This window comes from Anomalospiza imberbis, unplaced genomic scaffold, assembly GCF_031753505.1.
Source record: "Anomalospiza imberbis isolate Cuckoo-Finch-1a 21T00152 unplaced genomic scaffold, ASM3175350v1 scaffold_52, whole genome shotgun sequence".
Lineage (NCBI taxonomy): Eukaryota > Metazoa > Chordata > Aves > Passeriformes > Viduidae > Anomalospiza > Anomalospiza imberbis.
The window spans coordinates 896,455-917,690 of NW_027100130.1; the positions used below are offsets into that span (position 1 = coordinate 896,455).

Genomic DNA, 21,236 nt, shown 5'->3' on the forward strand with positions numbered 1-21,236 from the left:
CGGCAGCCAATGGGAAGGCGGGAGCGCCGGCGGCGGCCAATGGGGGCGCGCGCGGGGGCGGGCGGGCGGGGCGGCGCGGCCAATGGGGCGCGGGGGGCGTGGCCGCGGGGTTCTAGCAGCTTCCAGAGGGCGGCGCGGGAGCGGCGCGAGCGGAGCCGCGGCCATGGAGGAGGTTGGGGGGGGCGCGGCCCTCAGGGGTCCCGGGACGGGCGGAGGGACCGGGGGCGCTCCGGGGCCGGCTGCGAGCGGGTTTTATGGGGGTTCCGAACGAGGCTCGGGGGGCTCTGAGGGGATGGCGGGGCCCTGAGGGGGCTCAGGGCGCTTTGGCCTTGTCTGGGGGTTCCTGAGGGGGTCCCCCGGCGGGCTCCGGCTCCTTGAGGGGCCGGGGGGGCTCTGGAGGGGTTTGGGGTCTCCGGGGAGCGCCTCCTTCCTCACGTTCTTGTTCTTTCTCTTTCCCTCCTCTTCCTCTTGGCGTCTCCTTCATCTTCACCTCCCTCATCTTCATCCTTCCGGCCCTGCTCACGCCTCTCTTCTCCCTCGCCCCCTCTTGTCGCTCTCTCTCCTGCCTCTGCCTGCCCCTTGCGCTCCCTCGCTTCATCCTCCTCGTCTTCCTCGCCCCTTCGTTATCTTCATCTTCCTCTCACTTTCATCCTTACCTCCCTCGCGCCTTCATCCTCCTCATCTTCCTCGCACCTTGCTGCTCCCGGCCCTTCGCTGTTCTCCCTCCGTCCCTTTTCCCTGCTCTCCTTCCTCTTCCTCCCCTCCCGTTCCCGTGCCTCCTCTTCCTCTCGCTCTCCCCGTTCCCGTGCTTCCGCTCCCCATTCCCGTGTCTCCTCATCGTTATCCCCTTCCCGTTCCTGTGCCTCCTCTTCCTCTCCCGTTCCTTTTCTCTCTCTCTCCCCATTCCCGTGCCTCCTCTCCCTCTCCCCGTTCCTCCTCTCTCCGTTCCTCCTCTTCCCGTTCCTTTTCTCTCTGCCCATTCTCGTGCCTCCTCTTCCTCTCCCCGTTCCTCCTCTTCCTCACCCTCTTCCCATTCCTCCTCTCCCTCTCCCCATTCCTGTGCCTCCTCTTCCTCACCCTCTCCCCGTTCCCGTTCCTCCTCTCCCGGTTCCCGTGCCTCCCTCCCGCTGCCGGCGCCGCTCCCCGCAGGCTCAGGAGCTGAAGGAGCGGGGGAACCGGGCGCTGGCGGCGGGGGACGTGGGGGCGGCCGTGGGGCACTACTCGGCCGCCATCGCCCGGGACCCCAACAACCACGTCCTGTTCAGCAACCGCTCGGCCGCCTACGCGCGCCTGGGCGACTACAGCCGGGCCCTGGCGGACGCGTGCCGCACGCTGGAGCTGCGGCCCGACTGGGCCAAGGTGGCCACGGGCAATGAACGGGGGCTGCGGGGGTGTGCGGGGCTCCTGGGGGGATGGGGGTACAGGGGGTGTGCGGTGATCCTGGGGGTGATGGAGGGATGGGGGTACAGGGGGTGTGCGGAGGTGATGGGGGTCAGGGGGGTACAGGGGGTGTGCGGTGATTCTGGGGGGATGGGGGTCAGGGGGTTACAGGGGGTGTGCAGGGCTCCTGGAGGGATGGGGGTACAGGGGGTGTGCGGTGATCCTGGGGGGATGTGGGTCAGGGGGGTACAGGGGGTGTGTGGGGCTCCTGGGGGTGATGGAGGGATGGGGGTACAGGGGGTGTGCAGGGGTGATAGGGGTCAGGGGGGTACAGGGGGTGTGCAGGGCTCCTGGGGGGATGGGGGTACAGGGGCTGTGCGGGGCTCCTGGGGGGATGGAGGGATGAGGTGGGGGATGATCTGGGGGGTGCAGCCCTCATTGGGTTATGGGGGGCTGATCTTGGGGGATTTGTACAGCCCCTATGGGGTCATTCAGAGGACAGGGTGGGGGGCTGATTTGGGGGTCTGTACAGCCCCTGTGGGGTCATTTAGGGGGGCTGATGTGGGGGTCTGTACAGCCCCTATGGGTTCATTTAGGGGGGCTGATGTGTGGGTCTGTACAGCCCCTGTGGGGTCATTTAGGGGGGCTGATGTGTGGGTCTGTACAGCCCCTGTGGGGTCATTTAGGGGGCTGATGTGTGGGTCTGTACAGCCCCTATGGGTTCATTTAGGGGGGCTGATGTGTGGGTCTGTACAGCCCCTGTGGGGTCATTTAGGGGGCTGATGTGGGGGTCTGTACAGCCCCTGTGGGGTCATTTAGGGGGGCTGATGTGTGGGTCTGTACAGCCCCTGTGGGGTCATTTAGGGGGCTGATGTGGGGGTCTGTACAGCCCCTATGGGTTCATTTAGGGGGCTGATGTGGGGGTCTGTACAGCCCCTATGGGTTCATTTAGGGGGCTGATGTGGGGGTCTGTACAGCCCCTATGGGTTCATTTAGGGGGGCTGATATGGGGGTCTGTACAGCCCCTGTGGGGTCATTTTGGGGGGCTGATGTGGGGGTCTGTACAGCCCCTATGGGGTCATTTAGGGGGCTGATGTGGGGGTCTGTACAGCCCCTGTGGGGTCATTTAGGGGGGCTGATGTGGGGGTCTGTACAGCCCCTGTGGGGTCATTTAGGGGGCTGATTTGGGGGTCTGTACAGCCCCTATGGGGTCATTTAGGGGGCTGATGTGGGGGTCTGTACAGCCCCTGTGGGGTCATTTAGGGGGGCTGATGTGGGGGTCTGTACAGCCCCTGTGGGGTCATTTAGGGGGCTGATTTGGGGGTCTGTACAGCCCCTGTGGGGTCATGGAGGGGCAGGACTGGGGGGTCTCAGGACCATGGGGGAGCCCATGGAGGGACAGGGTGGGGGTCCCAGGGTCGGCAGGGCCCGGGTCAGGGCTGTGACCAGCTGTGTCCCCCCGTGTCCCCCAGGGGTACTCGCGGAAGGCGGCGGCTCTGGAGTTCCTGCAGCGCCTGGAGGAGGCCAAGGCCACCTACGAGGAGGGGCTGGCACGGGACCCGGGCAACGAGCAGCTCCTGCAGGGCTTGCGTGGGGTGGAGACCAGGCTGGCGGGTAGGGGGGGTTCTGGGGGGCTGGAAGGGCTGGAGGGAGTTCCCTGGGATGGGTTTTGGGTAGCCCTGAAAAGTTTTGAGCGGCTCTGGAGAGGTTTAGGTTGGCTCTGGAGAGGTTTTGAGTGGCCCTGGAGAGGTGTTGTGTAGCCCTGAAAACTTCTGAATGTCCTGGAGAGGTTTTGGTGGCCCTGAAAGGTTTCGAGTAGCCTGCAGACGTTTTGGGTGGCCCTGGAGAGATTTTGCTTGGCCTTGGAAGGTTTTGGGTGGCCCTGAGAGGTTTGGAGAGTTTCAGGGTCCCGGGGAGGTGGAGAGAGTTGAGTTTGGGGTGTTCAGAACAGGACTTGGGAATCCCTGAGAGGATTTTTGGGGTGCCTGACCCTTTGTGACCCCGTTCCAGAGCGAAAGCTGCTGAACCCCTTCAGTGCCCCTGACCTGCTGGCGCGGCTCGAGGCTGACCCCCGGACACGGGGGCTGCTGGGGGACCCCGAGTACCGGCGGCTGCTGGAGACGCTGCGCAGCGACCCTGGGCAGCTCGGGGCGTCAGTGCGGGGCTGGGGGGGGCTGAGAGGGGTTTTGAGGGGCTGGGAAGGGGCTTGGGGGGACTGGGAAGGAGTTTTGGGGGGGTAGGAGGGGATTGAAATGAGCTTGGGGGGACTGGGAAGGGGCTTGGGGGCACTGGGAAGGGGCTTGGGGGCACTGGGAAGGGGTTTTGGGGGGCTGGGAGGGGTTTGAGAGTGGTTTTGAGGGGCTGGGAAAAACCTTGGGGGGACTGGGAAGGAGTTTTGGGGGGCTATGACAGGCTTAGAATGGTTTGGGGGGGCTGGGAACCCCCTTTTGGGGTGCAGCCCCCCGGGGGAGTTTTAGGATGGGGATTTTGGGGCACAGCCCCCTAGGGGGAATTTTGGGACAGGGAATTTGGGGTGCAGCCCCCTCGGGGGAATTTTGGGATGGGGAATTTGGGGTGCAGGCCCCTCAGGGGAGTTTCAGGATGGGGAATTTGGGGTGCAGCCCGCTCGGGGGAATTTTGGGATGGGGAATTTCGGGCGCAGCCCCCTCGGGGGAGTTTTGGGATGGGGATTTTGGGGTGCAGCCCCCCCAACGCCCCCGTTGCCCCCTCCCCAGGAAGCTGCAGGACCCGCGGGTGATGACTACGCTGAGCGTGCTGCTGGGGGTGGAGCTGAGCGGGGCCGAGGAGGAGGAGGAGGCCCCTTCCCCACCCCCCCCTCCCCCACCACCCCCCTCTCAGCCCCCCCCAACCGAGGAGCTCCCCCAGAACAAGCAGGAGGTGAGGGGGGGGTCCCCAAAATGGGTTTGGGGTGGGGACAGTCCCACACACCTGAAGAGCAGCAGGAGGAGAGGCCTGCAGGCGTTGGGGGAATTTGGGGGGTGTTGAGGGGAATTTGGGGGGGCTGTAGGGCCGGTTTTGGGGTCCTGGAGGAGGAGGTGGGATTTGGGGAGGGTCCCAGCCAGGTTTTGGGGTGAGGGGCCAGTTTTAGGGTGATCTCCTCCCACTCAGGCCCAGCGGGAAAAGGAGCTGGGTCACGAGGGGAGGATCTGGGTGTGAAATTTGGGGTGATTCCAGCCGTTTTTGGGGTTCCCCCCTCAGACACAGTGGGAGAAGGAGCTGGGTCACGAGGGGAGGATCTGGGGGTGAAATTTGGGGTGATTCCAGCCGTTTTTGGGGTTCCCTCTCAGGCACAGCGGGAGAAGGAGCTGGGCAACGCCGCCTACAAGCGCAAGGAGTTCCCCGCAGCACTGGAGCACTACACCCGCGCCGAGCAGCTGGACCCCACCAACATGACCTACGTCACCAACCAAGCAGGTTTGTCACCCTAAAGCCCCCCCAAAACCATCCCCCGAACCCCAAAACCCCCCCTGAACCCCAAATTTCCCTCCCCTGGCAGCCGTGTACTTCGAGACGGGCGAGTACGAGCGGTGCCGGGCGCTGTGCGAGCGCGCCATCGAGGTGGGCCGGGAGAACCGTGAGGATTACAGGCAGATCGCCAAGTGAGTCTGGGGGGGTTTGAGGGTCTGGGGGGGTCCTTGCTGTCCCCCCCAAACCATCCCCGTGCCCCCCAAACCGCCGCTGTCCCCACCAGGGCGTACGCACGGATCGGGAACTCGTACTTCCGAGAGGAGCGCTACAAGGACGCCGTGCACTTCTACAACAAATCCCTGGCCGAGCACCGCACGCCCGACGTGCTCAAGAAGTGCCAGCAGGTGACGTGGGGGGCACGGGGACATCGGGGGTGACCCCCCGGCCCCTCCCTGAACCCCCCAATCGCTGCTGCTGCCGCAGGCTGAGAAGATCCTGAAGGAGCAGGAGCGCTTGGCCTACATCGACCCGGACCTGGCGCTGGAGGAGAAGAACAAAGGCAACGAGTGCTTCCAGCGAGGTCTGGGTTTGGGGGGTCTCTGAGGGGTTTGGGGGGGGCTCTCAGGGGGTCGGGACACCCCCTTAGAGCGAGGAGGGCTCTGTTTTAGGGGATTACCCCCAGGCCATGAAGCACTACAGCGAGGCCATCCGGCGCAACCCGCACGAGGCGCGGCTCTACAGCAACCGCGCCGCCTGCTACACCAAACTGCTCGAGTTCCCCCTCGCCCTCAAGGTCTGGGGCTGCGGCTGGGGGGGTTTGGGACTGGCTCTGAGGGTCCTGGGGCTGGGTTTGGGGGCTTCGGGACTGTTTTGAGGGGTGCTAGAGGGTCCTGAGGGTTGGTTTGGTGGTCTGGGGCTGGGTTTGGGGGATTTGGGTTTGAGGGTCCTGGGACTGGGTCTGGGGGGATTGGGACTGGGTTTGGGGGTCCTGGGGGTTGGTTTGGGGGGGTTGGGATTGGTTTGAGGGGTGCCAGAGGGTCCTGGGGGCTGATTTGGGGGTTATTTGAGGGTCTTGGGTTGGTTTGAGGGGTGCCAGAGGGTCCTGGGGGCTGACTGGGGATCTGGGGGCTGATTTGGGGGTTTGGGACTGGTTTTGAGGGTCCTGGGAGGGTTTGAGGGCTGGGGGTCAGTTTGGGGAAGGACTTAGGGTTGGTTTGAGAGTCCTGGGGTGGTTTTGGGGGTCAAAGGGCCTGGGGGGTGCTGGTTTTTGGGGGCACAGAGGAAATGCTGGGGTTGTTTGCAGGGTGCAGGGGCCAGTCTGGGGCTGCTGGGAGCCTCCTGACCCCCCCTGTTCCCCCCTCCCAGGACTGTGAGGAGTGCATCCGGCTGGAGCCCACCTTCAGTGAGTGGGGGACACGGGGGGACAGGCGGGGACAGGCCCTGCCCTTCCTCTGCTTCGTCCTCATCATCCTCACCTGCCTTCTTCTGCGTGTGTGCCTTCCTCGTCCTGCTCTGCCTGTCCCTCCTGTCCCCGTGTCCCTTGCTGTGCCCCCATGTCCCCCCCGTCCCCTGCTGTCCCCCCTGTCCCCCCGTGTCCCCTGCTGTCCCCCCGTGTCCCCAGTCAAGGGCTACACGCGGAAGGCGGCGGCGCTCGAGGCCATGCGCGATTACACCAAGGCCATGGAGGTTTATCAGCGCGCCCTGGACCTCGACCCCTCCTGCAAGGTGACCCTGGGACCCCCCCCGGGACCCCCCGAGCCTCTGGGACCTTCCTGTGCCCCCCATGCCCCCCAGGAGAGGGGCAGCGGCACTCAGAGCCCCCTGATCCCTGTGACACTCCCAGACCCCTGTGACCCCCCCCAGACCCCTGTGACCCCCACCCCATGTCCCCCATGCCCCTCTGTGACCCCCTGTGCCCCCCGTGCCCCCCAGGAGGCGGCGGAGGGGCAGCGGCGCTGCCTGCGGGCGCAGCAGCAGCGCTCGGAGCCGCCCGAGGAGCTGCGGCGCCGCGCCCTGGCCGACCCCGAGGTGCAGCAGATCATGGGGGACCCGGCCATGCGCCTCATCCTGGAGCAGATGCAGAAGGACCCCCAGGCCCTGAGCGAGTCAGTGCCCGCGGTCCCCGAGGGTCCCCGAGGTGGTGGGGGGTGGCACTGAGGGTCCCCGAGGGTCCCCAAGACACTGGGGGGTGGCACTGAAGGGTCCCCAGTGTCCCCGAGGTGGTGGGGGGTGGCACTGAGGGTCCCCAAGGCAGGGGAGAGGCACTGAGGGTCCCCAGTGTCCCCGAGGTGGTGGGGGGTGGCACTGAGGGTCCCCGAGGGTCCCCAAGGCACTGGGGAGTGGCACTGAAGGGTCCCCAGTGTCCCTGAGGTGGTGGCAGGGTGGCATTGGCCAGCTGGGGCAGCTCAGTGAGTCCTCACAGGGCCACCAGAGTCCCTCAGGGTGTCCCCAGCTGTCCCCGGGGTGTCCCCAGCTGTCCCCACGGTGTCCCCAGCAATGCCCAAGGTGTGCCAGGGTGACACTGAGCCCACGCAGAGCCATCAGCGGGGCAGGGGAGGTGTCCCCATGGTGTCCCCGAGGTGTCCCCGAGGTGCCACCACCCTGCTGTCCCCTCGGTGACCCCCCCGTATGTCCCCCCCCCAGGCACCTCAAGAACCCCCTGATTGCCCAGAAGATCCAGAAGCTGATGGACGTGGGGCTCATCGCCATCCGATGACCCCCCCAAAAACCCCGGGGACCCCCCCTGGGGACACCCCGACCCCTCAGGGGGGTCTGGGGGCGCTGTCCCTCCCCCCCCACCCCTCCTGTCGGTTCTGGGGCGCTGCCACCCCCAATAAAGAGCGGAGCAGTGACCCCATGGATTTTGGGGGGGGATTTGGGGTCGGGGGGGGGGCAGGGTCACACCTGGATGGGGTGGGACCCCCGTGTGTGGCACTGGGGGGGTCTGAGCCCCTCCCACAAGGATTTGGAGGCTCCAAACCCATTCTGCTAAGATTTTTTTTGGGGGGGGGGTCTGAGCATCTCCCGCAAGGATTTTGGGGGGGGTTCAAAGCCTCTCCCACAAAGATTTGGGGGCTCCAAACCCTTCCCACAAAGATTTTGGGGGGTCCGAGTCTCTCCCACAAAGATTTGGGGGGGGAGGGGGCTGAACCCCTCCCACGAGGATTTTTGGGGGGTCCAAACCCCTCCCCAGAAGGATTTGGGGGGGGTCCATCCAAACCCCTCCTGTAAGAATTTGGGGGCTCCAAACATATCCCAGAAGGATTTCGGGGGGTCCGAGCCCCCCTCAGAAGGATTTGGGGGGTTCCAAGCCTTTCCCAGAAGGATTTTGGGGGGGGCCTGAGTCCCTCCCAGAAGGATTTGGGGGGGTCCAAGCCCCCTCCCCACAAACCACGAAGTCCCGTTGAGCACCAAGAGCGTGTTGAGCCTTGAGGGGTGGGGGGGGGGGTGACATTTTGGGGACAGCGACAGTGGCGGGGGGGGGGGGTCTCAGGGGTCGTACCCCCCCTCCATGAGGCGCTGCAGCTCGCGGGGGTCCCGGGGGGGCCCCCCCAGGGCCAGGTACCCCCCCAGGAACTGGTGCAGGGCGCGGGGTGGGGCCGAGAGCACGCGCAGCGCCAGCGTGACGTCACCGCTGAGCCACAGCCGCACCTGGGGGGGGGCACGGGGTGAGACCCCCCCCCCAAAATCCCACCGGGGCTGCCCGGGCCAAACCAGTGCAAACCAGTCCGTCCCAGTAAAAAACCAGTGCAAACCAGGGCCTCCCAGTCCATCCCAGTAAAAAACCAGGGCCTCCCAGTGTAAACCAGGGCCTCCCAGTCCATCCCAGTAAAAAACCAGGGCTTCCCAGTCCATCCCAGTAAAAAAACAGGGCCTCCCAGTCCATCCCAGTGCAAACCAGTGCTGCTCGGGGCCTCCCAGTCCATTCCAGTACAAACCAGTGCTGCCCAGTGTATTCCAGTCCTTGCCAGTCCATCCCAGTAGCCCCCAGCCAATTCCCAGTGCTCCCAGTTCCCCCTAGCCCCTTCCCAGTGCCTCCCAGTTCCCCCCGCCCGTTCCCAGTGCTCCCAGTTCCCCAAAGCCCAATCCCAGTGCTCCCAGTTCCCCCCAGCCCATTCCCAGTGCTCCCAGTTCCCCCCAGCCCATTCCCAGTTCCCCCCAGCCCATTCCCAGTGCTCCCAGTTCCCCCCAGCCCATTCCCAGTGCTCCCAGTTCCCCCCAGCCCATTCCCAGTTCCCTCCAGCCCATTCCCAGTGCTCCCAGTTCCCCCCAGCCCGTTCCCAGTGCTCCCAGTTCCCCCCAGCCCATTCCCAGTTCCCCCCAGCCCGTTCCCAGTGCTCCCAGTTCCCCCCAGGCCGCTCCCAGTGCTCCCAGTGACCTGCTGGCTGTCCCAGTTGACGTCCCAGCGCTGCAGCTCGCGGTAGCTCCAGCTGCGCCGGACGGCGCCGGAGCCGAGCTGCAGCCGCAGCAGCCGCGAGGGCCCCACGGCCAGAAGCTCGTCCTGGGGAGCCCCCCGGAACCTGCGCACCCCAAAACCACAGCTGGGACCCCAGAACCACAGCTGGGAGCACCCCGGAACCTGCGCACCCCAAAAACACTGCTGGGACCCCAGAACCACAGCTGGGAGCCCCCCGGAACCTGCGCACCCCAAAAACACTGCTGGGACCCCAGAAACACAGCTGGGAGCACCCCGGAACCTGCGCACCCCAAAAACACAGCTGGGACCCCAAAAACACAGCTGGGAGCACCCCGGAACCTGCGCACCCCAAAACCACAGCTGGGACCCCAGAAACACAGCTGGGAGCACCCCGGAACCTGCGCACCCCAAAAACACAGCTGGGACCCCAGAACCACAGCTGGGAGCACCCCGGAACCTGCGCACCCCAAAACCACAGCTGGGACCCCAAAAACACAGCTGGGAGCACCCCAGAACCTGCGCACCCCAAAAACACTGCTGGGACCCCAGAAACACAGCTGGGAGCACCCCGGAACCTGCGCACCCCAAAACCACAGCTGGGACCCCAGAAACACAGCTGGGAGCACCCCGGAACCTGCGCACCCCAAAAACACAGCTGGGACCCCAGAAACACAGCTGGGAGCCCCCCGGAACCTGCGCACCCCAAAACCACAGCTGGGACCCCAAAAACACAGCTGGGAGCACCCCAGAACCTGTGCACCCCAAAACACGGATGGGAACCCCAAAATACTCCTGGGAACCCCAAAAAAATCACCTGAGAGCACCCTGGAACCTGCGCACCCCAAAAACACTGCTGGGACCCCAAACTACTGCTGGGAACCCCAAAAAAATCACCTTAGAGCACCTGGAACCTCTGGGACGCCCCCGAACAGCTGGGTCCCCCCCTCCCAGTGCCCTCCCAGTCCATCCCAGTGCCCTCCCAGTCCATCCCAGTGCCCCCCAGTACCCTCCCAGTGCCCTCCCAGTGCCTCCCAGTGCCCTCCCAGTCCATCCCAGTGCCCCCCCAGTGCCTTCCCAGTGCATCCCAGTGCCCCCAGTGCTCTCCAGTGCCCTCCCAGTCTATCCCAGTGCCTTCCCAGTGCCCCCCAGTGCCCTCCCAGTGCCCTCCCAGTGCCCCCCAGTGCCCTCTCAGTCCATCTCAGTGCCCCCCCAGTGCCCTCCCAGTGCCTCCCAGTGCCCTCCAGTGCCCTCCCAGTCCATCCCAGTGCCCCCCCAGTGCCCTCCCAGTCCCTCCCAGTGCCCTCCCAGTCCATCCCAGTGCCCCCCAGTGCCCTCCCAGTGCTCCCAGTACCTGACCACGAAGTGCCCCAGGCCGAAGCCGGGCAGGGCCCTCCAGGCCTCCACGAAGCGCAGCCGGGCCTGGGGGGGGCTCAGGGGCCCCTCCCGGAGCAAAACCTCCAGGAGGCGCTGGGTGAACTGGGGGGGAAATTGGGGAAAAATGGGGGGGCTGTGGGTAAACTCGGGGGGAAATGGGGGAAAAATGGGGGGGCTGTGGGTAAACTCGGGGGGAAATGGGGGAAAAATGGGGGGGCTGTGGGTAAACTGGGGGGGGCAAAATGGGGGGGCTGTGGGTAAACTGGGGGGGGCAAAATGGGGGGGCTGTGGGTAAACTCGGGGGGAAATGGGGGAAAAAGGGGGGGGGATGTGGGTAAACTGGGGGAGGCAAAATTGGGGGCAAAATGGGGGGGCTGTGGGTAAACTAGGGGGGGCTTTAAATGCGGTGGCCCTCTGGGGGGGTTAAAATGTGAGGGGGGTCTCTGGGGGGTTAAAATGGGGGGGCGCTGGGCAAAGTGGGGGGGTTAAAATGGGGGGGCGCTGGGCAAAGTGGGGGGGTTAAAAGGGGGGGGCTGTGGGTAAACTGGGGGGGCAAAATGTGGGAGGGGTCTCTGGGGGGGTTAAATTGGGGGGGCTGTGAGTAAACGGGGGGGTTTAAAATGTGGGGGGGTCTCTGGGGGGGTTAAAATGGGGGGGCTGTCGGTAAACGGGGGGGGTTTAATTGAGGGGGGGTCTCTGGAGGGGATGGGTTAAAATGTGAGGGGGGGTCTCTGAGGTGGGGTGGTCTCTGGGGGGGTCCCGGTACCTGCTTGCCTTTCAGCCGGCGCTGCAAGCTGGGGGGCAGCAGCCACCGCGGGTCCGGGGGAGGCCGGGGGGGGGTCCCGGGGGGGTCGCCCCCATCCGGCTGCACCCCCAGGACCCCCAGGACCCCCTGGATCTGCGCCCGCAGCGCCGCGGCCGATGGGGACCCCCCCCCCGCGGCCGCGCAGCAGCCGCAGACCCAGCGGGCGAACTGGGGGGCCTGGGGGGGCGGGGGGTGGGCGCGTTGGGAACCCCAAAATTCCTCCAAGAATTCCCCCCCCACCCCGGAACCCCCCCCAGGACCCCTCAAAACCCCCCAAGAACCCGCCGGGACCCCCCAGGATAACCCCGGACCCCCAAGACCCATCAGGACCCCCCAGGGACCCCCCAGAGACCCCTCGGGACCCCCCAAGAACCCCCCAGAACCCCCCCAGAGATCCCTCAGGACCCCCCAGAGACCCCTCAGGACTCCCCAGGATCCCCCAGGTTTCCCCCCAAGGACCCCCCAGGCCCCCCCGGGACCCCCCCAGGACCCCCAGGACTCCCCAAGCCCCCCGGGACCCCCACCCACATCACGGCACCGCAGGAGGGTCTCGCCGGCTCCCCCCGGGCTCGGCACCCGGAGTTTGATGCCGAATTTCTGCGCCCCCAAATCCACCTGGGGGGTCACCTCACAGCCTGGGGGGGGGGGGAAAGGGGGGGTCAGGGGGGTCCCAGGGGGGTCTGGGGGGGATCTGGGGGCCCAGGAAGGGAGATGGGGGAATGCCAAATGGGTTTGGGGGGGTTCAAGGGAGCCCCGAGGGGATTTGGGGGGTCCCAGAGGGGATTTAGGGGCCCTGAGGGGGGGGTCTCAGGGTGGTTTGGGGGTCGGGGGGGATTCCCAAGGGATTTGGGAGCTCTGGGGGGGGGGGGTCCCAGGGGCATTTGGGGGGACCTGGGGGGTCCCGGGGGGGATTTGGGGGTTCCCAGAGGGGTCTGGGGGGGATTTAGGGGCGCTGGGGGAGTCCCAGAGGGGATTTGGGGGTCCGGGGGGGTTTGGGGTGCTATGGGGGGTGCTGGGGGGGGTCCCAGAAGGGGATTTGGAGGCCCTGGGGGGGTCCCGGGCAGGATTTTGGGGTGCTGGGGGGTCCCAGGGCAGTTTTGGGTATCCCAAGAGAGGAAATGGGGAGGGGGGTCCGAAGGGATTTGGGGGCCCTGGGGGGGGGGTCCCAGGGTGGTTTGGGGGTTCCGGGGGTTTTTGGGGTCTCACCACGGAGGTTCAGCTGCTCTTGGGGTCCCCCCGGGCCTGGGGGGGTCCAGAGTGACAGCGATGACCCCGAGAGCGCGGCCCGGGCGGGGGCGGGGCGGGACCCCCAAAACGGCCACGGGGATGGCCTGGGGACCCCAAATTTGGGGGGTTAAGGAGACCCCAAATTGAGCAGGGGGAGGGTCTGGGGGACCCCAAATTTGGGGGGTTAAGGAGACCCCAAATTGAGCAGGGGGAGGGTCTGGGGGACCCCAAATTTGGGGGGTTAAGGAGACCCCAAAATGAGCAGGGGGAGGGTCTGGGGGACCCCAAATTTGGGGGGTTAAGGAGATCCCAAAATGAGCAGGGGGAGGGTCTGGGGGACCCCAAATTTGGGGGGTCAGGGGGGGCAGTGGGGTCTGGGGGTACCTGCAGATCTCCAGCTCCTCCTCCAGCTCAGGGGGGGCTCCGAGCTCCTCCTGGGGACCCCCCCGGATCCCTCCGTGAGCCCCCAGTGCCTCCCAGTCCTCCCAGTATGGCCAGGAGAGGCTCCCAGTGCCCCCCAGTGCCCCCGACTCCCCCCTCCCAGTGCCCCCCAGTATCTCCCAGTGCCCCCAGTGCCCCCCAGTACCCCCGATTCCCCCCTCCCAGTGCCCCCCAGTGCCCCTGATTCCCCCCTCCCAGTACCCTCCAGTGCCCCCCAGTATTTCCCAGTATCCCCAGTGCCCCCCAGTTTCCTCCAGTGCCTCCCAGTGCCCCCCATTTCCTCCAGTACCCCCGATTCCCCCCTCCCAGTGCCCCCCAGTGCCCCTGATTCCCCCCTCCCAGTACCCTCCAGTGCCCCCCAGTATTTCCCAGTATCCCCAGTGCCCCCCAGTTTCCTCCAGTGCCTCCCAGTGCCCCCCATTTCCTCCAGTACCCCCGATTCCCCCCTCCCAGTGCCCCCCAGTGCCCCCGATTCCCCCCTCCAGTGCCCCCCAGTATCTCCCAGTGCCCCCAGTGCTGCCCAGTACCCCCAATTCCCCCCTCCCAGTGCCCTCCAGTGCCCCCCAGTATCTCCCAGTGCCCCCCAGTACCTCCCAGTGCCCTCCCATGCCCCCAATTCCCCCCTCCCAGTGCCCCCCAGTGCCCCCCAGTCTCACGGCCGGGCCGGGGGTCCCGCCGCCCCCCAGGCTCAGCTCCAGCCTCTCCAGGGCCGTGTCCAGGTCCGGGGGCTCGGGGGGGTCCTGGGGGTCCCCCCCATCCCCCCACTCCTCCCCCTCGATCTGGTACTGGGGGAGCGAGAGCGGATTTGGGGAGGGGTCCCCGGGGGGATTGGGGGCGCAGGGAGGTTTTGGGGAGGGTCTGGGGGGGGTCCCAGGGGATTTTGGGGGGGGGTTCCCAGGGAATCTGAGTGGATTTGGGGAGGGGTCCCGGGGGGGGATTGGGGGGAAGGTCTGGGGGGGCAAGAGGGGATTTTGGGGAGGGGTCCCGGGGGGGGACTGGGGGTGCAAGGAGGTTTTGGGGAGGGTCTGGGGGGGTCCCAGGGGGGAATTTTGGGGAGGATCTGGGGGGGGTCCCAGGGGATTTTGGGGGGGTGCCAGGGAATCTGCGGGTGGATTTGGGGAGGGGTCCCAGGGGGGGCATTTGGGGGTACAGGGAGATTTTGGGGAGGATCTGGGGGGTCCCAGGGAATCTGTGGGGGGATTTTTGGGGTACAGGGGGATCCCGAGGGGGGGTTGGGGTGGTCTCGGGGTATCCGGGGGGGGTTCAGGAGGTTTTTGGGTACAGATGTTTTTGGGGAGCTCCCAGGTGACTCGGGGGGGGTTGGGGCGTTCCCGGGGGCTCCAGGGCGGATTTGGGGTCTCCAGGTCGGTTTTGGGGTGCCCCCGGGGTGGATTTGGGGCGCTCCCGGGGGTGTTTTGGGGGGTTCCCTGGGCTTTTTTTGGGGCGCTCCCGGGGTGTTTTTGGGCTATTCTCGGGGCTGTTTTTGGGCTGTTCCCGGGGCTGTTTCCGGGGTGCCCCGGGCTGGTTTTGGGGTGTTCCTGGGGCTGTTTTTGGGGTGTTCTGTGGGGCTGTTTTTGGGCTGTTCCCGGGGCTGTTTCCAGGGTGTTCCTGGGGCTGTTTTTGGGGTGTTCTGTGGGGCTGTTTTTGGGGTGTTCTGTGGGGCTGTTTTTGGGCTGTTCCCGGGGCTGTTTCCGGGGTGTTCCTGGGGCTGTTTTCGGGGTACCTGCAGGGCGGCGAAGCGCAGCCCCTGCTCCTCGCTGCACTCGATCTCCTCGGCCAGGAGCGACCCCAGCGCCTCCTCCTGCAGCAGCGCCACGCGCGGCCCCTCCTGGGGGCGGGGGTTTGGGGGGGCTGCGACCCCCGGGGACCCCCAAAACCCTCCCAGGGACCCCCAAATTCCTGCCAGGAACCCCAGACACCTCCCAGGGACTCCAAAATTCCTGCCAGAAACTCCCGAATCCCTCCCAGGAACCCCCAAAATGCTCCCAGGGACCCAAAAAACCCTCCCAGGGACCCCAAAATCCATCCCAGGGACCCCGAAACCACTCCCTGGAACCCCAAAACCCTCCCAGGAACCCCAAAACCCTCCCAAGGATCCCCCAAAACCCCTCCCAGGGACCCCCAAAGCGTCTGGTGGGGCTGCGACCCCCGGGACCCCCAAAAACCTTCCCAGGGACCCCAAAAGCCCTCCCGGGCGGGCACATGGGGGGTTTGGGGAGCACCGGGGGGGTTGGGGTACCTGGAGAGGGATTTTGGGGTACCCGGCCGGGTTATTGGGTACCTGAGTGGATTTTGGGGTACCCCGGTGGATTTTGGGGTACATGTGGGGGATTTTGGGGTTCCCAGGTGTGCTTTGGGGTACCTGGGGGGGATTTTGGGGTACCTGGGGGGGATTTTGGGGTACCCGGGTGTGTTTTGGGGTACCTGGAGGGGATTCTGGGGTACCCCAGTGGATTTTGGGGTACCTGGGGGGGATTTTGGGGTACCTGGGGGTCCAGCCCCATGGCGCAGGGGTATTTGAAGCGCAGCAGCAGCTCCTCATCCTCGGCCACGCCCTGCTCCAGCAGCGACCGCCCCACGTCCAGCCAGCTGCGGGGGCGGAGCCTGCGCTCGGACACGCCCTGGCCACGCCCGGACCCCAAACCCCACCTGAATCCCAAACCCCGCCCCCAAACCCCAAACCACGCCCCCAAGCCCCACCCGAGACCAAAACCACGCCCCCAAAACCCAAACCCCGCCCCAAATCCCAAACCACGCCCCCAAACCCCACCTGAACCCCAAACCCCGCCCCCAAACCTCACCCGAACCCCAAACCCCGCCCCAAATCCCAAACCACGCCCCCAAATCCCACCTGAACCCCAAACCCCGCCCCAAACCCCAAACCACGCCCCCAAGCCCCACCTGAACCCCAAACCCCAAACCACGCCCCCAAACCCCAAACCACGCCCCCAATCCCCACCTGAACCCCAAACCACGCCCCCAAACCCCACCCGAGACCCAAACCACGCCCCCAAACCCCAAACCGCGCCCCCAATCCCCACCTGAACCCCAAACCCCATCCTAAGCCCCACCCAAGCCCCGCCCCGCCCCAAACCCCGCCTTTAAGCCCCGCCCACCGGCCACACCCAGAGAAGCCCCGCCCCTCACCGCGCGTGCAGCCGCGCCCACCGGAGCTGGGCGTTCCCGGGGGGGCTCCGGGGGGGTCCCGGGGGGTCTCTCCCCCCATTTTTGGGGCTCCGCAGGGCCCGGAGCAGCTCGGGGGGCAGCGGGGGGGGCGGGGCCTCGTCTGGGGGGGGAGCACAGGGGTTTGGGGGAGGGGCAGGGGCAGGGGTGGGCTCAGCCGCCCCTCCCCCCGCCCCTCCCCCCGCTCACCTGCCCGGGGTCTCAGGTGCGTCAGGTCCAGCTCGGGGGGGGCCGGGGGGGGGCGCCGCCCCTCCCCCCGCTCCGGCCACAGCAGCGAGAGCTCCTCGGGGTGGGGGATCCCTGCGGGACCCCCGAGCCCCCAGACCCAAATCACACCCCGAGCCCCCCCAGGGACACCCCCAGACCCAAATCACACCCCAGAACCCCCCCAGGGACACCCCCAGACCCAAATCACACCCCAGAACCACCCCAGAGACACCCCCAGACCCAAATCACACCCCAGAACCCCCCCAGGGACACCCCCAGACCCAAATCACACCCCAGAACCACCCCAGGGACACCCCCAGACCCCCCGAGCAGCCCCCAGACCCCCAAAGACCCCCACAGACCCATCCGGGAAGCCCCCAGACCCACACAATGACCCCCCCCCCAGACCCCCAGAGCAGCCCCCAGACTCCCCGGGACACTCCCAGACTCACACAATGAAGCCCCCTAGACCCCCCCCGGCACGCCCCCAGACCCACCAAGCAGCCCCCAGACCCAAATCACACCCAGAGCCCCCCCCAGGGACACCCCCAGACCCACCGAGCAGCACCCAGACTCCCCGGGATGCCCCCAGACTCCCGGGAAGCCCCCAGACCCACACAATGACCCCCCCAGGCCCCCCGGGACGCCCCCAGACCCACACAATGACCCCCCCAGGCCCCCCGGGACGCCCCCAGACCCACACAATGACCCCCCCAGGCCCCCCGGGACGCCCCCAGACCCACCGAGCAGCCCGCAGGCCGTGGCCACCGCCCGCCCGGGGGTCCCGGCGAAGTTGAGGCGCAGCCTGAGGACCCCCCCCCGCGGCAGGCGCAGGCGCAGGGGGCGGTGCCGGGGGGCGAAGCGGAGCCGGGACCCCCCCCCGACCCCCAGCGCGTCCAGGGTGGGGCAGGGGCCGAGCAGCCAGCGCCGCTGCTGCTCCCACCAGAGAGCGTGGTCAGCCCAGGGCCGGGGGTCCCCTGCGGACACGGGGGGGTTTGGGGGGGTTTGGGGGGCTGGGGAACCCCTAAACTGCATCGGGAGGGGGGCTGGGGGACCCCTAAATTGCATCGAGTGGGGCTGAAGTGGGGTTTGGGGGGGGGTTGGGGGGCTTCGGTGGGGTTGGGGGACCCCTAAAGTGCATCGAGTGGGGCTGAAGTGGGGTTTGGGGGGGGGTTGGGGGGCTTCGGTGGGGTTGGGGGACCCCTAAAGTGCACCGGGGGGGCTGGAACGGGGTTTGGGGGGGCTGGGGGACCCCTAAACTGCATCGGGTGGGGCTGGAGTGGGGTTTGGGGGGGCTCTGGGGGGGCCTTTAATGGGGTTATGGGGGCTTGGGGGAGCTCGGGGGGCTGCAGGGGGGTTAGAGGGGGGCAAAGGGGCTGGGGGGTGCTTGGTGTACCCCTAAACTGCATCGGGGGGCTGCGGGGGGGCTGTAATGGGGTTCGGGGGGGTTCTGGGGGGGTTTAATGGGGTTCTGGGAGGGTTTAATGGGGTTTGGGGGGGCTCTGGGGGACTGTAATGGGGTTTGGGGGAGTTTAATGGGGTTTGGGGGGGTTTGGGGGGGTTTAATGGGGTTCTGGGAGGGTTTAATGGGGTTCTGGGGGGCTGTAATGGGGTTTGGGGGGTTTCTGGGGGGCTGTAATGGGGTTTGGGGGACTCTGGGGGGGTTTAATGGGGTTCTGGGGGGGTTTAATGGGGTTTGGGGGCCTCTGGGGAGTTTAATGGGGTTCTGGGGGGCTGTAATGGGGTTTGGAGGGCTCTGGGGGGGTTTAATGGGGTTCGGGCGGCCTGGGGGTGCCGCGGGGTATCTGTGAGAGCCTCGGGTGGGTCTGGGGGCTGCAGAACTGCGGCTGGGGGCTCGTGGGGGGCCCCGAGGGCCGCAGGGGGGGTCGCCCTGCACCCCCAAACCACATCCGGGGGCTCGGGGTGGGGAGGGGCGCTCCCTGAGCTATTTATAGCCCGCGGGTCCCCTATCAGCCCGGCCAGGGGCAGCGCGGGGGGGGGCGGGAAGTGGGGGGGCCCCGGGACCCCCCGATAAGAGCTGCCCTCCCCCACCCCGGGCCGGATTTCCCCCCCCCCCCCAAAACCCAAAAGCTGCCCCGTCACGGTGGGGGGAGGGGGGGAGAATTGTCCCGAGGGTCACTGCCCGGGGGGTGGGGGCCGGCCGTGGGTCAGTGCTGTGGGTCCGGCCATGGGGAGGGCTGTGGGTCAGGGCTATTGGTCAGTTCTAGGGGTCAGTTTTGTCACCCCGGCTGTCTCAGGCCATGGGTCAGTTCTAAGGGTCAATTCCAGGGGTCAGTTCTAAGGGTCAGTGCCATGGGTCAGTGCCATGGGTCAGTTCTATCGGTCAGTGCCATGGGTCAGTTCCATGGGTCAGTGCCATGGGTCAGTTCTAAGGGTCAGTGCCATGGGTCAGTGCCATGGGTCAGTTCCATGGGTCAGTGCCATGGGTCAGTTCTAAGGGTCAGTTCCATGGGTCAGTGCCATGGGTCAGTTCTAAGGGTCAGTTCCATGGGTCAGTGCCATGGGTCAGTTCTAAGGGTCAGTTCCATGGGTCAGTTCCATGGGTCAGTTCCATGGGTCAGTGCCATGGGTCAGTTCTATCGGTCAGTGCCATGGGTCAGTGCCATGGGTCAGTGCCATGGCTCAGTTCCAGGGGTCAGTGCCATGGGTCAGTTCTATCGGTCAGTGCCATGGGTCAGTTCCATGGGTCAGTTCCATCGCTGCGGCCGTCTCCGGCCATGGGTCACTCACCCAGCGTTTCCACGATGCGGCGCACGAGGCCCCCGACATGCAGGTCGCCGGTGACACAGAGGGTGAGGACGCGGGGCTGGCCCTGGCCCTGTCCCCAATCCTGTCCCTGTCCTCGTCCCCCCTGTCCCTGTCCCCAGTCCTGTCCCTGTCCCCCCTGTCCCTGTCCCCAATCCTGTCCCTGTCCCCCCTGTCCCTGTTCCAAATCCTGTCCCTGTCCCCCCTGTTCCTGTCCCCAATCCTGTCCCTGTCCCCCCTGTTCCTGTCCCCAATCCTGTCCCTGTCCCCCCTGTCCCTGTCCCCAATCCTGTCCCCATCCCTGTCCCTCCTCCACCTCCACCCGCAGCTCGAAGGATCCATCGATCTCCTCGCCTGTGGCCGTTTTCAGCCCCGCCATGGCCCCGAGTGTCTTCAAGTGTCCCCCGAGTGTCCCTGGAGTGTCCCCAAGTGTCTCAGAGTGTCCCCAACTGTTCCCCAAGTGTCCCCCGAGTGTCCCTGGAGTGTCTCAGAGTGTCCCCAAGTGTCCCCCGTGTATCCTGGAGTGTCCCCAAGTGTCCCCAAGTGTCCTCCGAGTATCCTGGAGTGTCCCTGGAGTGTCTCTGGAATGTCCTGGAGTGTCCCTGGAGTGTCCCCGTGTCCCTGGAATGTCCTGGAGTGTCCCCAAGTGTCCCTGGAGTGTCCCCAAGTGTCCCCGGAATGTCCTGGTGTCCCTGGAGTGTCCTGGAGTGTCCCTGGAGTGTCCCTGGAGTGTCCCCGAGTGTCCCTGGAGTGTCCTGGAGTGTCCCCGGAGTGTCCCCGAGTGTCCCCGGAATGTCCCGGTGTCCCTGGAGTGTCCTGGAGTGTCCCCGATGTCCCCGAGTGTCCCCAGGGCCACCCCGGGGATGTCACCCGTGGGGAGGAGCCGCCAGGGCTGGCCCTGCCCGGCCGTGGGGGTGGGGGGAGGGGGGGGCTGGAAATTTGGGGTCCACGCCCATGGGAAATCCCCAGGACACACCCGGGACTGGGATGTACTGGGAGGAACTGGGAGCACTGGGATGTACTGGGATGAACTGGGATATACTGGGATGTACTGGGATGTACTCGAATGTACTGGGAGCACTGGGATGTACTGGGAGCACTGGGATGTACTGGGATGAACTGGGACGCACTGGGATGAACTGGGATGAACTGGGACGAACTGGGATGAACTGGGATGAACTGGGACGCATTGGGATATACTGGGATGCACTGGGATGAACTGGGATGTACTGGGACGCACTGGGATGTACTGGGATGCACTGGGATGAACTGGGGTGTACTGGGACGAACTGGGATGTACTGGGACGCACTGGGATGTACTGGGATGAACTGGGATATACTGGGATGTACTGGGATGTACTCGAATGTACTGGGACGCACTGGGATGTACTGGGACGCACTGGGACGAACTGGGACAAACTGGGATGTACTGGGATGTACTGGGAGGAGCCCCTGTCTCGCCCACAGGGTTTTTATTGCTGGGGGGGTTCGGGGGGGTCCCATCGCGGCACCCGCGGGGGGAGGGGCGCAGGGTCACCTTCGGGGGTGGGGGACACACGGGGGGGTCCCGGTGTCACACGGGGGGGGACACGGGGGGGTCCCGGTGTCACACGGGGGGGGGTTCCAGTGTCACGTTGTCACACGGGGGGGGGGACAGGGACGTGGGGGTCTTCCAGTGTCGCACGGCGCGGGGTGGGGGGCACGGGGGAGTGTCACAGCTTCAGTTTCACAGTTGGGGGGGGCACAAGGGGGGGTCCCCGGGGGGGGTCAGGGTGTCCCGGGGGGGGTCGGTGGTCTGGGGGTCCCCAGGAGGGGTCAGGGTGTCCCCGGGGGGGTCGGGCTGTCCGGGGCGGGGGGGGGGTGAGGGGCTCTCAGGGGGGTTCAGGGACTCTCGGGGGTCCCCGGGGGTCCTCGGGGGTCCCCGGGGGTCGCAGCAGCCTCGTGACCCGGCTCAGCCGCTCGTTGGCGTCGTCCTGGCCCTGCCGCAGCCGCCGCAGCTCGGCCCGG

The 21,236-nt window shown here is 66.6% G+C and overlaps 2 protein-coding genes across 2 annotated transcripts; one reads left to right on the plus strand and one right to left on the minus strand.

The window, feature by feature from the left end:
• Window positions 1-47: 47 nt before the first annotated feature.
• Window positions 48-7,661, plus strand: STIP1 (stress induced phosphoprotein 1). The gene is made up of 14 exons (XM_068178711.1): window positions 48-172; window positions 1,150-1,359; window positions 2,853-2,994; window positions 3,391-3,532; window positions 4,116-4,278; window positions 4,689-4,815; window positions 4,898-5,000; window positions 5,093-5,213; window positions 5,293-5,389; window positions 5,478-5,602; window positions 6,175-6,211; window positions 6,431-6,534; window positions 6,742-6,914; window positions 7,453-7,661. Exons 1-14 carry the CDS (start codon window positions 83-85, stop codon window positions 7,523-7,525), a joined length of 1,707 nt encoding a protein of 568 aa, XP_068034812.1. The 5' UTR covers window positions 48-82; the 3' UTR covers window positions 7,526-7,661.
• Window positions 7,662-8,211: 550 nt separating this feature from the next.
• LOC137467158 (fermitin family homolog 3-like) lies at window positions 8,212-19,720 on the minus strand. The gene is made up of 14 exons (XM_068178710.1): window positions 19,215-19,720; window positions 17,207-17,440; window positions 16,446-16,556; window positions 16,221-16,359; window positions 15,560-15,662; window positions 14,797-14,901; window positions 13,730-13,858; window positions 13,017-13,066; window positions 12,612-12,736; window positions 11,934-12,040; window positions 11,367-11,582; window positions 10,578-10,702; window positions 9,188-9,329; window positions 8,212-8,460 (listed from the first exon to the last, which is right to left on the minus strand). The coding sequence occupies exons 1-14, from the start codon at window positions 19,606-19,608 to the stop codon at window positions 8,299-8,301; spliced, it is 2,142 nt and encodes a 713-aa protein (XP_068034811.1). The 5' UTR covers window positions 19,609-19,720; the 3' UTR covers window positions 8,212-8,298.
• Window positions 19,721-21,236: the final 1,516 nt, after the last annotated feature.

Coding starts and splice junctions, on each gene's coding strand:
- STIP1 (XM_068178711.1), top strand. CDS start 83: ATGGGGCGCGGGGGGCGTGGCCGCGGGGTTCTAGCAGCTTCCAGAGGG. Junction 4,279..4,688: donor TCCCCCAGAACAAGCAGGAG/GTGAGGGGGGGG, acceptor GTTCCCTCTCAG/GCACAGCGGGAGAAGGAGCT. Junction 6,915..7,452: donor GACCCCCAGGCCCTGAGCGA/GTCAGTGCCCGC, acceptor TCCCCCCCCCAG/GCACCTCAAGAACCCCCTGA.
- LOC137467158 (XM_068178710.1), bottom strand. CDS start 19,608: ATGGCGGGGCTGAAAACGGCCACAGGCGAGGAGATCGATGGATCCTTC. Junction 16,557..17,206: donor CACGGCCTGCGGGCTGCTCG/GTGGGTCTGGGG, acceptor GGGGTCCCGCAG/GGATCCCCCACCCCGAGGAG. Junction 12,041..12,611: donor AGAGCAGCTGAACCTCCGTG/GTGAGACCCCAA, acceptor CCCCCCCCCCAG/GCTGTGAGGTGACCCCCCAG.